This window comes from Dinoponera quadriceps, unplaced genomic scaffold, assembly GCF_001313825.1.
Source record: "Dinoponera quadriceps isolate SergipeBrazil2010 unplaced genomic scaffold, ASM131382v1 scaffold1769, whole genome shotgun sequence".
Lineage (NCBI taxonomy): Eukaryota > Metazoa > Arthropoda > Insecta > Hymenoptera > Formicidae > Dinoponera > Dinoponera quadriceps.
In genome coordinates, this window is record NW_014555826.1 from 252,704 (window position 1) to 269,396 (window position 16,693).

General features: G+C 39.0%; 2 protein-coding genes across 5 annotated transcripts in view; one reads left to right on the plus strand and one right to left on the minus strand.

Moving 5' to 3' along the window:
• The window catches only part of LOC106745497 (14 kDa phosphohistidine phosphatase-like), a 78,854-nt gene that overhangs the window by 55,252 nt on the left and 6,909 nt on the right, over positions 1-16,693 (minus strand). The window lies entirely within an intron of this gene.
• LOC106745496 (arrestin homolog) overlaps positions 1-16,693 on the plus strand; it is a 54,818-nt gene that overhangs the window by 32,139 nt on the left and 5,986 nt on the right. For all 4 annotated transcript variants that reach the window (XM_014621157.1, XM_014621158.1, XM_014621159.1 and 1 more), the window contains exons 5-9: positions 1,678-1,813; positions 2,507-2,659; positions 13,459-13,606; positions 14,363-14,563; positions 15,086-15,249. In XM_014621157.1, coding sequence (XP_014476643.1) covers positions 1,678-1,813; positions 2,507-2,659; positions 13,459-13,606; positions 14,363-14,563; positions 15,086-15,249 — 802 coding nt within the window. The remainder of the gene's footprint in view (positions 1-1,677; positions 1,814-2,506; positions 2,660-13,458; positions 13,607-14,362; positions 14,564-15,085; positions 15,250-16,693) is intronic.

The following is a 16,693-nucleotide window of genomic DNA, read 5'->3' on the forward strand; positions in this document are numbered from 1 at the left end:
TGTATTAAATAATGGAAATAAAGTTAATGCTGTTGATCGTTCGCGCGCACACGTTGTTACACATCGTGTTTCGCGAAAAAGACCGCCGGGAATCGTATAACAGGAACGGGATCCGATGTGATGCGGATGTGTACGGTACAGTCGACCGCACTCAAATAAGCATATTCGCGCGAACACACGCGAGTTGCAGAATTACGGCCAAATGAACGCGGTACCCACGTCCGCGAGAGACAGGCGAAATCCCGGTAAAATTGATAACTCGCTCGATAAAGGACAAAACGGAATAAAGCGGATTGAATGCGGCGTCGTTCTCTCCGCTATTGCGGTCGTTAGTAACCGTTCCAGAGTGAAGGACCGCCGTGAGGCGAATCAGTCTTTTAGACAGGCCGCCCTCAGACCGGATGCGAAAGCCCGACGATGTCATCGAGACAACGAACCGCCGGGCGCGACAAACGCGCGCCGAGAGCTTTGTCAAGTTTGCCGGGCCGCACAGGTAATAATGACACTTCGGCGGAGAACGTCGCGCGAGCACACGGAGAATTCTGGACTATAAGCGTTACATCATTATATAGTAATATCTGCATCGAAAGTCTCGCATTTACACACAACTTCTGTGTGCATACAACGGTGCAGCCGCGCTGAAGCATTATGCAAGAGTAAATATTGGCCGCCGCGGTTCCGGCAAATGCTCAAACGCGAAATACAATGACCGCGTTCGCATTTATGCATCACATCTTGCGTTTAGAATGTTATATTCTGCAAGAAATACACGCGTGTTAAATTACTAGCGGCTCGCTTGAAGTAACGTGTGATTTATTTAAGTATCACGAACGTTGTGTTTGCGGTAGGTGTAAGAGAGAATTTACGTCCACGCTGTAACTGTTGGATAATAACTGGATAATAAAGCGACAAATCCAATAAAGCAACTCGCACCCACACATGTGACCAACCGTCCCGATTTTCGGCTCTCATTAAAGACGCCCTGACCTGAGCGGGACACGATTTGTCTCGGTTTTTCACTTAACGAAAAATAAATAATACAAAATATAATGATAAATTGTATTAAAATTCATTAAAACCCTCTTAAAGCGAGTGCTGTCAATAGGCGTCAGATGAAAGGTCCTTGCCGTGTACGAAAAGCACCTAAAAGTGTCTGACGCTAACATTCCCTGGACTAGTTTAGTTTTTATTTAATTAGGCAAATTTTAGTTTCTTTTATTGAAATTATTTATTTTCCTAAAGATATAATTATATATATTTCATGTTCCGCTGATTGTTCTTTTAATTTTACTTCAAAAATATCCATCTGTTTTTATATGTAAATTAATGATTATTTATATTAAAACGCAATAAAAACCTATATTCAGTTGATTATTTGATCTTTACATAATTATGAATAAAGATTTTTTTTTACTTATTTACCTATGTTTATCTAATTTATTTACTTTTTATTAAAAGTCCCGATTTTTCAAGATCGATATCCCGTAGTTGACTCATCAAAAATTAGCCATCCACGTAATTAATAAGATATTATACGAACGAGCTTTCTTCTTTAATATATCTCGCAAGGAAATGGAACTGCATGAGCTGCAATATTCTATAAAATACCTCCCGCGTCTACCATATATGTTCTTCAATTTCATCCTATCTTAACATGAAACATTTTCCGGTTTACAGGGTGTACAAGAAATCCTCGCTGAACAACAAGTTGACATTGTATCTAGCAAGCAGAGATCTTATTGTCAGTGAATCCAAGATCGACAAACTCCAAGGTGTCCTTTTGGTCGATCCCGACTACTTACAGGAGAAAAAGGTAAAACGAGGCAAAATAAATGACTATTAAGACTTATCAGAAAAGACATTGGTTTCATTGTAGTAAGCTGAAATGCTCGCTAAAGGAAGTCGTGTAACGAGAAATAATTAAAAATTTAACATCTTTCACGAATTGTTTTCTCCAAAACATATCGCTTTCGTGAGGCACTTTGGGATATATTCCTGAAATAAATATCTCAAATACTCGGGCGTATCGAATCTGAAAACACCAAGTTCAATGATTGGAATAAAGCTCCTTCGTAAAGAATCCCGCTCAAATCCGTCGTGCAGACCGGATCTAACAGAAAGATTTCCCACGACGTATCTTTCGATCCGAGATAATTAACGTTCAACTACAAACTGCAAGTTCTCCGATTCGCGGAAGGCAAGAAACGGGGAAGAAAGAGGCAGGAATATAATGCCCCGTTTCCAAAATCCGGGAAAATCTGCTTACCTATCTCCGAGATGCAATATGTCTTAAAGTATTCCCTGAATATTGAAACGCAAGCACCGACGATGCTTTAGCCTCAATTTACTTTATCTCATGATAGAGTTGAGATTCACATTAAGCTTGTGATACCAGTAAATTCTCGTACCTTTATTACGTTAAATTATCATACTAAAAATGAATGATAAATTACATTCGTCATTTCTAACCGAGTCACATTCTTTCTTTTTTTTTTTTTTTCGGAAGGTGTACGGTCAAGTGACGTTGACTTTCCGTTACGGCAGAGAAGACGAGGAGGTGATGGGCCTAAAATTTTGCAACGAAGCGGTCATGTGTCTGGCCCAATTGTATCCACCTTACGCAGGCGCTGATTATCAGGAAAACACGACACAGCTACAGGTTGGTGCACGAAAAAACCGTAATAGCGACACCATGCCCCCCGATGTTACGGATTACCGGCTCAACCGTAGAGAAAATAAATTCGCGAATCACAGTCCGCGATGCGTGTGCATGACAATTTTAGTACGATTTAGAGCGCGCTGTTCATACACATGTTCTGAAACTCGCATCATCGTTAAAAGCGGACATATTCGCGGCACGTCTTAACTGCCCGATGTGAAATACAGGCGAGATGCGGCCCGAGGATTTGGGTTACGGTATAAATGGAATTTATGCTTCACCCCGATTAAACCGTATCGCATTAAAGGAATCGTGATTTGTGGAACTTAATAACTAGTTGGACCGTTCTATTTAACGACGCGACGACCGCCGTCAGGCGTATATATACTTGACGGAAGGAGAAACAAGCACGAGCGCCCGGCTGACTGTGCGCGGCCGTAGAATATCGGGGGCTTCGTGGCGCACTGCATCGCAATTTCGCGGCGATATATCTTGGACAATGGAATATTGGATCTAATCGAATCTTGGCACCGCGGAGATATTGATAATCCGTAAGTACCTCGTAAGAAAGACGAGGGGCGCGATGAAACGATAAGTGAATTTCCGATCACAAATCCGATTATTCCTTCATTATACCGTCGCGTGGAAGTAATAATTATCTTCTTTACGCTCGTCCTAAAAGCGAAGTTCAGAATTTGAGATATCCATCAGCGAGTTCGGATTTTGACGTCGCAATTAGGAATGTTGTAATACCGTGAAAGTATCGAATACCAGTATTTAAACGAATATCTAATCAAGAGTATCGATATTAGTGATCTTAGTATTAGGGGAAAAATGTCAATACCAATACTGATGTCGAAAAAATATTGATGTCGAAATTAAAAAAAAAATTAAAATTAGAGGAAATATAAAAATATTATAGAGGAAATATCAAGAAAGTATTTGTCTCGCAAGCTATTGTACTTTTAAAGATTTCGTACGTCTAATAATCTTATTATAGTATAAAGATAGATACTATAATAAGATTATACATTTTCTGCATTAGACTTTCTACGGTTTGTGATTTGAAAATCTTAAAAAGGATGGATTAAAACTTCTCTGTCCTCGCTACTATGTACCTCGCTATGACTGTTCTTGTTTGATGATGTTACGAGCGAAAATTCGCATGCTAAAAATTATTGCGGTATACGTGGAAATAAAACAATATATACACAAAATGACATTCGTGATCGACTTCGCATATTTATAAAAATGTTCGAAAAATGTTTCCTTTTATTTCAGTAATAAATAACTGTAAAATTAACATAACAGAAATCATGAAAAAAGATATATTTAAAACGTAAATTATACGTTACACTATTTTTTATGAAGCAAAAATGCATGATATTTTGAAGATTAACTGAGTAAGAAATTAAGGAAGATATCAAAACAAAATAGTACTGATACAAGTGCAAATATCGAGAGAAAATATCAACACAAAAATATCTAGTATTGAAAGAAAAATATTGATACGAATATTACATCCGTAGTATCACAACATCCCTAGTCGCGACGAAGAAGAGAAAAAACTATGCGATCGCCATGTTTGATTGCGGCGATGAATACGTGATAATTGGCATGAGATACGCGTTGCCGTGTCTACGGAACGAAAAATTGAACCCGTCGAAGTTACATCGAATTTCCATTCGCACCAGTAAAACCGGTAATCACCGACAAGACACTACGTGCGAATCGTAACGAATGTGTCGTGGTAAATTAAAGATCGCATCGTGAGAGAACAGACCACGCATTGTATCGTATCGAGCACGCGCGAAATTATTTCAGCGAGCCGATTTCGTTTAAACCTCGCGACTTCAAACGGCGTCTCGCCGTTATTTCCTCGCCGCGTCTGGTTTTTATGGGTGCACAAATCGCACGTGCAATCGGCTCCGAGCGGGATTCAGTGGCGGGCGATCATAAAACGTGGAATTCGGGCACAAAGGCGTCACTGATTACACCGTGACATCCTGGAATTTATACGGTCGCAACTCGCAAGAAGGCGAAAATAATTTTACGCTTAAAGCAACCTCGAGTGCGACAGCGCGGTACACATACGTACACACGCACGTGACGTACGTGACGAAATACACAAAAGAAGAAAGAAACGTGCAGATGAGCGACAAAGTGAAAAATGAGAGACAGATATATCAGCTGTTCGACCGCAAACAGGTCTCATCTATCGAGTCGAATAAATTTAACTAATTAATTTCTGTTAACGAGTTCGTTTAGATTGCAGAAAAGCGAGAATAAAGTTTGCTTGTTAACTACGCTTGACGTTAATAATTTTTCCCGTAGACGTAATTAAAAATAAATTCAATCTAAACTCCGTTTCTATTTCTCGATGCGGAATGATATTATTTTACAACAAACATTACGGGAGAGCGGTGATGCGTTCAGCCAGTTCCATGTTATAAACGCCAAAATTGTGTACGAGACAGTTCGTTGTGGCGAATTTGCGAATGTTCAATCTCAATAACGTAATCTTCGTAGTCTTTGATTATTCATGACAATGAACCGATAGTCGATACTCGTCGACAATCTCGATAATACAACCTTGTATCTGAATTTTATTTTCGTACGGAATCAATAATGATCCATCTCAATTAGCCATCGCTGTATGGATTGAAATTAACATGGCATAAAAGGGATGGAAACAAGGTCTCGATTTTGCAATCTCAACGGCGGCATATTAAGTTTATTACGTACTGTTTTCTGTACTGAGAAATTGTTCTGTACTGAAAAAAAAACGGTCAGCCCGACAAAATCGGCGCGGTCATCTTCATTCAAGAATACCCGTATAGGAATTTTCCTACATCTTCCCATATATAAAATAGATTCTAATTAGAATAAAGTTGTCTCAAAATAGGTTATCCCACTACGATACTAATTGGAAAACTCATTTTTATCCCGAACATGAGATAAAGCTTCTTTTCCGCCATGCTAATTGGCTATGTGCTGCCACATGCGACTGTCATCGTCAGTCGAGTAATAGTTTAAGAGGTTATTAAACGGTACTACATTTCTAAAGTTGCTATTTAATTTTAAGTTTATTTAAGTTTAATAGAGTGCGCGCGCGTGTTAGTGTATTTGTAAAATGCGAATATTTAAAATGTTTTGTATATTTTGCTCAATCAAGTTACACGCAGAAAATATTGTAATAAACATTACTACAAAAGTTCGTAATATTGAATTATACCGAAATTATGATCAAAATTATTATGTATGTTATAATCTTTAATGATATGTACACATGATACACATCATTAAAGATTACAATACATATCATAATTTCAGTCGTAATTCCAATATGGTCCAGAATTACATTACAATACAAAATTTCATGGTATTTTTTATTGCAATATTTTCTTCGTGTAATAGTATAAAATGGAAAGCGAAACAATCTCTGGGAAAATGATGGTGACCAAATAGGATCTGTTTACGTTTCCTATTTAGAGAATATGTTTAAAACATTACACTTCTAACCAGAACCTGCAGATTCCCCAATTAAAATCCATAATTATTTCGGGAAATCGGACTGGATTCCAATTAGATTCCAAGAAATTTTCCATATGGACATTATGCCCAGTAAACAAATTACGCATTGGCACAACAATATATTACATTGATATAGTTGCTTACAATGTATAATAACAGTAATTACAATTTGCTCGATAGGCTAAACGTTGTGCTTGAAAAATTGTTGTTCGTTTAAACAAAATTTCGCTGATTCTACCACTTTTTTTCTCATTGCGAGCGATACGATGCGACGAAATAGATCTTTTGATTATTTTTTCAATTAATGAAGACGTGTATCGTGTGTCGTGTTCATGGTCGACGACACCGTGGATTTTTTTTTTAGAGAGCATGACATGGAGGTGAGATGTTAAGGGAGACCGAATTTCTCAGTGAAAATAGAGTCTCTATGAACGTAATCGATGTCGGAGCTTCGTGAGAAATTCTCTTCGCGAACGAAGCGCAAAAAGGATTGCTGCGATGAGTTTACCGATAGAAGAAGACCACCACGACAAGAACCACCACGGCGAAAATATCTCTATCCAGATTTTTCGGTGTACTAAGAACGTCCCTCGTGAAATTGGATAAAATGAGATTTCGGTCGGACTTCGGCTCGTTAAGTTGTCACGCGCTAACTCGGATCAAAGAAAACCAATATACGTGATCGAGAAAATTAAAGTCCGTTCTGTCTGATGTGAAAGGCTTAAATATATAAATATTTGTCCGATATAAAATCCCGAGTATGCACGGAGAAAAAAAGATTAATTTCAGTAACTAAATTATTTGTAACATGTGGGCACACTTAAAACTTTAGCAGCGTAAGCAATTTTAATTGTTGCAATAGCAAACTTTTTTACTGCCGCAACAAACGTATTATCGTAAATGGCATTTACGAAAAGAGTTTGTTACTGCGGCAATTAAAATTACTCACGCTGCTAAAGTTTTAAGTATCCATATGTTACAGCTAATTTAACTACCGCAGCTAATCTTTTTTCCGTATGCAAAAGCAGCGTTGAAAGTCAAGTGAATTTCACGGTGCAGCTACAACTTTAACGGCGATAAAGTGATGTTCCGCCGTAAGGCATATTAATAGCATACCGACGTGAGTAAAGTTCCTCTTTAAAAGAACTAACCCGGTCTTGTCTCGCAGTAATACGATCACTAACATGCTCCTTTGATATAGTAAGTAACAAACTAAAAGCGAAATTAATGCGCCATGTGGAATATGATACAGTTCAGGTAAAAGATAAAAGATAAATTCGTGTGTAGAATGTACGAACGGGAAAACGCGCTATTCATTAATCGACCGATGATATTCTCATGTATGAATATTACAGGCTTCTTCTTTTTCCTTTTCAAATATTTTCCGCGTTGACTTTATGTTAATTCTCGACACATCGGTGGGGAACCATGGTAACTGTAGCGATGTTCATGGTTTACGCATTGTATATTTGCTCGATGTATCCTTTGCAATGCGAACAACAAATGTACATTAATGCAGAATAAATTTAAATAAAAGTCTCCATTTTCCCGATAGAAGTATACTCGATGGGATTGTCAGGCCGCTGACAAACGAAGAAATGTAACGTGAAACGCTTCGATGAAATCAAATATGCATCGCATAAACTCGTATGTAATACGCGAAGGGGCCGGCGATACTTCCCGCGGATAGCAAAGACGCGAGAAAATTGCAACTTATATACAAGGTGTTCGGAAAATGTTGACGGAGCGGCTGTATGCAGATAAAATGGGTTAAACCGAGTAGGAAAGTCAAGTACCATTTTGCAAAATTTGCAATAATTAGTAAGTAATTAATTAATCTGTCTGAGCGAATGAAAGCACGGAAAGCGGTAGGCCGGATTCCATAAGCATGTGCAAAGAAAGATGGCTTCGAACTATCTCGTATAAGAAAAATGGCTTGCTTCTTAGGATCTCCCAGCAATGATAAGAGACCATTGATTTCGAGAGGTGAAATAACACAGCTTATGTTGAAGGGCCGTGACACATAAAAAAAATTAAGCAAGATATAAGCAATAAGAAAATTATGATTTAAGCAATAAGAAAATTGATCGACTAATCAATATATTTCTTTAGGTTTATGTATTCTAAAAGACGATAAAAGTGACGATAAATATGGTCTTAAGCAGAAGTAGATAGAATTTCAATTGATAAACTATTTTGTAAACAACCACGTAAAATTTCAAGTGATTAATTATTGAAAATGGCCATGCATAGAAGCTTTTTTTAATTAATAACTCAAAAAATTGCGTGTTATTTGCAAAATAGTAAAGGATATTTTTGTTCAGAATGGCCTAATATATAAGAATATAACAGCTGTTGTATCTAGCAACAGGTTCAAGGTTCAAAGTTCAATATATTGATGCCTGTCGTTAAGTAGAAGACTTTTCTGCTCAGTTTAAGGCTTTAACCTTCATCTTTCACACGAACAATTGGCTGGAACGTTTCGGACATCCTGTATATCTAGAAGTCTGAGAAAAATACAATGTTATGCGAAATTCTCTCCAAGCACGCAACACAACCGTACGATCATACGATAATATGCGCATTCCAAGGAGAAAAATACTTCACGTCATTTAAACAAAACACACGCAAATGTAAAATCTTCCCATAATAATATACGTATATAATGTTCGCTGCCAATTGATCCGTGAATATGATTAAATTTAGCCTTACATTCAATTATTACGTCGATACAATTATAATTATCTGCGATATCACATTACCATTCATATGCAATTGGACGAGATCTACTGATTTTACTATACAACATATTGAGATACGCAATATTATAAAATCTCTCGCGTAATAATTATTACATATACAATAATAATATATTACCTTTTTCAAATAATAAGGAAACAAGACATAGGCAGACAAACAACAACCACCGGTAAGATTATATAATATCGGAAGCAACTGCCGATCGATAATACCGCAACAATATTACGACTGAATTTTCGTTGAAGGAGAGCGCTCGAAAGAGAACAGCCAGAAGCCGGTTTGCCGACCGAGGAAAATTTGAAGTTCTCAACAGAGCCTCGAATATATATATATATATACATATGTGTGTATATGTGTGTGTGTGACAAAACCGTCCTCGTGAAAACGCGACCGTGACCCCGACCTAACGACAGAAGGTCTCGCAAGTTGTGGCGGAACGGAAATTATTTATTGCGCCTCGCCTTTCTTTCGCGGACATTTGACAGCGACTTCGAGATATACATTTCAATGCGACGTCCATTAAGCGTAAATTACGTAAAATGACGTCCCGCCATCGATTCGAAGATAAACACGATGTACATGGAAAATGCTTGGAGATACATTGGACGAATGAAAGACCACTCCAGAAATATCGGGAATTTATAAGCACGTCCGTGCTTAAGTGTTCAAATGCCTAACGGCAAACGTAGGTCATGGACACATCGGGAGAGAATTAGCGCGATGAGATCCTGAAGATTAACCGCGTTAGAATGATCGAAGTGCCCAGTCTACACGCGCATGAAGACGCATAAAATAGTTGCCGAGAGACGCACAGAAAATGCATCTCGTTCGTTAGGCAATTTTAATAAAAAAATATTTCGCGTTTCAGTTTGAACGTCAAAGAACCACGAATTTCGCGTGCACATCGCTCAGCATTCACGTCTGCACGCGGACAGTTAGCGGGCCAAAGGAATAAATTGCAGTTAGCCGCATTCTGCCACGCGCGAAAAAAAATATTCCCGAAAAACACGGTCACCATATAGTAGACGTCAAAGATTTTTATTTTGTTATCTCGAATAGCTTTTTCTCTTGGTTGATCCGTCAAAAGCAACAGGAAAAGGTATCACGGTCCAATCGGATACGACAATAATAAAAATTGATGTACTTTCCTGAAACATCGCGACGAAATAACGATGATTACTTATAAAGAACGATTATTTCAAGAATGGTGGAAGAGGTATAAAATTAATTCGCACATTTTTTCGTATCTTTTTCGTCGTAAACGTTCGTTCTATTTATAAACATGTTCTGGGTTCTCAAAATTACGATCACAGAATAACATCAAGACACCATTAAAGCTTCATTCTCCCCCGATGAAGCCAGACATAATTATGTTAATGCGGCGTAATCCGACAGCTCTGATACTCATTAGGACTAATAGTATTAATATTTTCTTGTGCCAGAGAAAGCGCTGATTACTGAATAATAATGTAAAACACATTAATAGCGTGTTTTAAAACAATTGATAATTTGAACACTTTGAAGTAGTTCGTTGTTCGCAATGTTGAATTTATCTTTTACTACTCCTTCTAGGAGGATAATTTTAAAATTCACACCACGAGGCTATTGCACAACGTGCAGAAAGATTTATGCCATTACATATTGTTGTATTCGGAACTGTAAGCCGCTATTGAAGATAGATATGCTTTCCATGACAATATGACGCTTTCCGACAAGTATATAAAATGGGTAGAATCATTTCATTGAATACGAAGTCCTGAAGGATGGAACACAACACAATGCTAACCGCGAAATCTGACCCAAATACATACATTGGACTGTCAAACGACGTAAGAAAGTAATCTCCGTTTACGAGGGATTTTATAGAATTGTTGACATACTTCTAGCTCTAAAGCCGGATAAAAGTCTGAAGTATCCTTAAATGGTGAATTTTATTTGACGCCGGATTTACAGCCGAACGAATGGAAAAGCGATAGATTGTCCGAATAATAGTCAACGACATAATCATTTAAAACGATCTCTCTCCTCTTTCGCGAAGATTATAAAACACGATCATAACCCGATAAGATGCAAATCAATTACAATGCGATGAAACGTCCGTGCAGCGGGAATATTTCGCGTTAACGATGTCAACGCGAATCTTTCAGATCTTAATATTTTCCCGAAGGAAATCGGGGTCACACCTCGGCCCTCTCTTCAGAATCCGCAAATCCTCATCTCTTATTCCTACCTCCTCCTTCAGTCAAGGACTCTAGACGTCCGTGCAACCGTGTTTTTACATCGTATTTCCCACGCGATATCACAGATCTCGCGGACGAACACGTCTTGAAGCGACAGCTTCGTCGTGGAAGGGAAACCGAAAGAACTCTAAACTCTATTCAATGCAAAATCGAGCGGAATGACGTAACGCGATTCGACCTCGCTAACAGCAGCCGACCCTGGCCCGCATCATCCCCCTGCGGAGACAGTTTCATTTTCACGCGCGTATGCGCATATGCCGAGTCGACCCGCTATCTTGAATCCTTGAGCCGATAAAGGATAACGCCGGTATGCACCTTCTATTTTTGCCGACAGCTCGGAATTATCCGTGGGCGCACAGGTGCTCCGCAGAGACAACACGTAGCGCGCCGAAGGACGTGGGGAGAGGGAAGAGAGTCAGGGAGAAAGGGAGGAAGAGAGAAAGAGAGAGGGAGAACGAGTGTACGTGTCCGACACGTATTTTCGCGTGTCGCGAAACTCTCGTGAAACGTGAGAGTGAGAATGCACAAGAGCGACTCGCCATTAACACGGCAACCGGTTGATGAGGTCGTTCTCCGACGATTTTTAAATATTACCACTCCCTCGACAGGACAAACGGAGATCATCATACACCGCGAATGCACGGTTGTTTGAATATCTTCGTCACCCTAAAATTATCAACTCTTTGAACCTCGAGAGATCAGGTGATAACGAAGCGAATGTTTTCTTCGTAGAGCTGTTTGTCTTGCGAACGTATGGCGACACGTGCGGAAAAGCCAAGGACTATCCTTTTGTGTTGCGTGCTCTATTATAAGAGATTACCCTCGTGATGATCGCTACCACTTGCGAACTTGCTACTATGTAACTACTCGACCCTGCCTAACGATTGTCCCTTAGGGATCGGAAGAGCAAACAGCCTTCGTTTGGAGACTCGAAGTAAGAGTCTTCGTTTGAAACGACGCTGGGAAAGCTATCATCGCACAGCACTCGGAAGCGTCGAGAATCCGTTTCTTCGTTATTTGAATTCTGAAAAATTCACGACACGTAACCGTCACGGACGGAGTATTTTTCTTTCAGCGCGGCTCTAAAATCAATCGGCACTCTCGAAAGTCAGTGAGGTACAAATTGATTTTCCGTCGCGCCTCCGTCGATATACATTCACATCGACGGATTCGCTAGGTTAAACCTTCGATGAATTATTCACATTTCTATTCGACATCTGGTTAGTCTCTTTGAGCACTCAATATTATATATCATATAATATAACGATAATATCCGCTGTTTGCGCGTAATATCAGGAGCTTGCAAAAATTCGTCGACTTTTTAATCATATTTCTTTTATCAATGATGGCGAAACAATACATGTCACGTTCAAAGTATCTGCCACAATTACTCGCCACGTTCTGTCATCTTTTAGAAAATTATTCGATGCCGCGTCTGTAAAACGACAATTTCAAGTCAATAAAAGTATAAAGGATCCGAGAAACATTCGCAAGTCCTTAATATTTTCATGGAATAAATCGTAGGAAAATTATCGATATTTATTCGCGCATTCACATGCAGATGTAAAATCAGCTTTCGCGGACGCTCATCAAAAATCGATGAAAACGTCAGGGCATTCGTGAAAGTCGCACACGTGCAAATTTAATAAAATTTATATCGACAAACACCCGTGGCAAAGTACCAATATTTATTTTTTTCGTGCGCCTGCACTTCAAACATACGCTTCGCTAAAGACTTTTCACGATTGGATTGTATGGAAGATTTACATTTCTATTGCATTATTTACCTCACGCTACCAGAACGCTGCATTATTTACCTCGTAGTACGCATGAAATAATTGTGGAAGCGCACACACAGGGTGTAAAAACAAGAAATTTCCAATTACCAATGTCGTTTGTCAACTATATTCAATGCAAATAAATGCACTGCGTCTCGCGCGTAACAAAACCGTAATTATTCTTCGTATGAGTAATTAATATAAAATACAATCAAGATCGCTTCTTGACCATCAAGACCACTTCTGAAAAATGCCAACTGCAAACTCCGAATAAAAGTTCGCCGATATTCTTTTTATAGATCGCTGAACAAATAAGCGCTCAACAAGAAGGTCCTCGTGATACTAACTAATAATCGACTTGCGAACTGTCGGCTCCATCTTCACGAAAGCCATAAAAATTATTATACCGCGAAGCAGCTTCACGTGCAATATCGGACAATTGACTTCGAAAGTAAGGGCGAGGAAAAACTGAGATCTCTTTTTGCAGGAGGCACTTATCAAGAGGCTAGGGCCAAACGCCCACGCATTCACCATGGAAATCACCCCACTGGCCCCACCATCCGTGCAACTGGTACCAGCCAAGGAATACAGCGGTGCACCTATAGGTACCAGCTACGACGTCAAAGCTTACGTCGGTGAGTGGAAAGACCTATTGATTTCATTTTTTCACCCTCCACTCCCCGAATCTAATAAACGCACTTTGAGCGACCAAGCGAAAAACAATAAAGCATGATAACACGAAAACAAGGCGCAATTAGAGTGTGACACGCCAACAAAATAGGAAGGAGGAATTGTGAGGAAAATATTCTCCTAATTTTTAAACGATGTCAAAAATATCCTCGTAAGAGGATCAAAGGCTAGTTAAGTGACTATTAAATTTGTTTAGTTAAATATAATCTTATATCTTCTTAGCATTTTTTTACTTATCTTAAAATCGTAAGGCTCGGGCTGAGAAAGGATAAAAGTATTTCCATAAATTCGTCATGAGACATGAGAAAGAGCTTTTATTGCTTTCTTATTGTTTCGAGCAGAGCCAGCTTAAATAGGTCTTATTTTATCATAAACTTTAACATTTGGTCAGATTTAGCATTATACGTCTGTTCAATTCTTCCTTCCACATAGACAAAGAAACGTATTATTACCAATGTCAGACTCACTACAGCTAGTCGCGTTTCCCCCGGGAATGAGAAAGTAACTCTCAAGTTCGGAAAGCTCGTGCAACATAAATTTTGAAAAAGATAAGTACGAAAGTACTTATCTTTTTCAAAAAAACTCGCTCAATTATCCATGAGACGGTGAACTCGGTAATTTAACTCACGTTTAGTACCAACTTTTGTCTTTATTGCAATCATTATTTTAGAATCATTAATGTTTTGTGTGGTGGATTTTAGCGGAGCGGGCGGACGAAAAATTTCACCGTAAAACTACCATCAGAATGGGTATTCGAGTAATCCAGCGAACCACGAAACCGCCTTTACCCTCCACGACTATGTACAGCGTGCCTCCCTTTCAAGTGTTATCGATTCCCTCGAGAATTCAAGTATGCAAAACGAGAATGGAGTCCACCGAAAATGAGATCATCGAGGATGACGGTTGGTCCTGATAAGCGTGATGTGCTCGATTATTTAAATATATTCAATTTTAGATCACATTCAAAATTCAATTATTACACTATAACTACTTGTAATATTAATAATAATCGGATAATCTTCTGGATGCTTTCAAAACATTACAACAAATTAAAGAAGCGAAATTTGAAAAATTAAAACCGATAGCTTTTTTAGCCAAAACTTGCTTATTTTTCTTTTCGCAGCATAATGCAATTTTCAATATAAGATTTCATTTTCTAATTTCTTACTCATTTGTGACTCTTCAATTTTCGATACAATGAATCTCTGTAATGTTATGCAGAGATCGAAATCTTCATAGAACGGAATTTGTGATATTTGAAAAATTCCAAAGTTTTCAAACAATATGCTTCTCGAGTTTGATGCGAAGCCGCTGAAACATCCCTGTTTAAATTCCGTTAACAGATTTAACTCGTCGCATTTATTCCGAAGGCAGAATACAAATCGAAATAGATGAGACGCAGCATGTCGCTTCAATTTTCGCAGAAAACATGGGACCACACGCAGCGGTGGAAAAGCCATTTTTACTAAGTGACGGTCGTGTCGGATTAGAAGCGAAGCTAGATCGTGCGATCTACGCTCACGGAGATTCAATCACTGTCCACGTCTACGTCAGCAACAACAGCAGCAAGTCCGTAAGAAGGATAAAGGTATACAATTCACGTTCTACGTATCCGTACCTGTTTTTATTCGGCTTCACGGCTTCGAATACTTAATCAGACATAAATAATGAAAATTAAATGCAACTGATACGTAAAAATGCTCGTCCTAACTTTAGTTTAAATTATTGATGAGACACAAGCATCAACGAAGAAACCTACGTCTCATTCATTCAACGAGATCGCTATCGTATTTTTATAGAATTACACTCGGCATTAATATTGATAAATCGTATCGTGATGTATAAGTTTTGGGATTAAATAGTATACGTGATTGCGCATGCAAAAGCGTCGTTGACGCGCTGAAAGGGAGCCGAACAATGGATTTTTCTGCATGTACTATTTCGCTCTACATTTTAATCACTCGCGACTACACGAATAAATAAAAAAAAACTATTTTTCCAATCAAAACTGAATATTGATATGTACGGGAGAAAAAAAAAAGAAAAGAAGGAGAGAAACGATTCGTCGTCGGATGCGCCGGAGAATTGGTTCATATAAATCACGTTTTCATCGAAAATTCATTTCTTCTTCAATAATCGTAAATTAATGCAACGTCGTGCATCTCGATCCTTCGTTAAGTCGGAAGTTAACTAGGAAGCACTTGTCTTCCCACATTGCAGAAAGCACGCTATCTCACGCGCAACAATCTAACGACCCCGTAGCTTTCCGACACAACCAAACAATTAATCTGGTTGTTTTTTTTTTCCAAAAGCGATCAATCGCAACTGCGCTCGAAATGGGTACGAAATTGTGCTCTCGCTCGTGAAACGAACCGTTCGTAATTCGTCGACCAGCTCGTGGCACTCAATATTTCAAAGAGCGTCTCTCGGGTCGTGGATCCCACGAATGGGATCTTTTTTCGACATTCCTCAGGGATCCAAATGCTTTGGGTATTCATGATTCGGAGTCTCTCTCTCTCTCTCTCTCTCTGTTTCTTTCTTTCTTTCTTTCTTTCTTTCTTTCTTTCTCTCCCTCTCTATAGAAGGCACGCGATTCATTCCGTTTCATTCCATCTATCCACTTTTTCCTTCCTTCTCCCCTCTTATCCTCACGTAACATCTGGTGCTGAGGTGCAAAAAGAGCTGCTCGTAAAATTGACGGCGCTTCTTCACGACGAAAGCGGCAGAGAGGGAGAAGAACAAACCAAACGGTCCATCATGAGGGACGAAAGGGAGGTCAATCGATGCGGTTCTTGATTCAATCAATGCGGTTTTTTTACGGGGTTGCGTCTGACGGTGTATCGTGCGTGTAAAAGCTCGAACGAGTTATGAAATTGTCTCGACGCGCCGCCCCAGCCAAAATTTACTCCAGGACCCTAAAGTCCCGGGCAAGTTGTCGAAATCGGCCCACCGAGAAATCTCAAGTCGAGCATTTTTCAATTGTTGATTCACGCGCGTATGTCGTTAAAAGATGTTTCGCATTAAATTTCGAC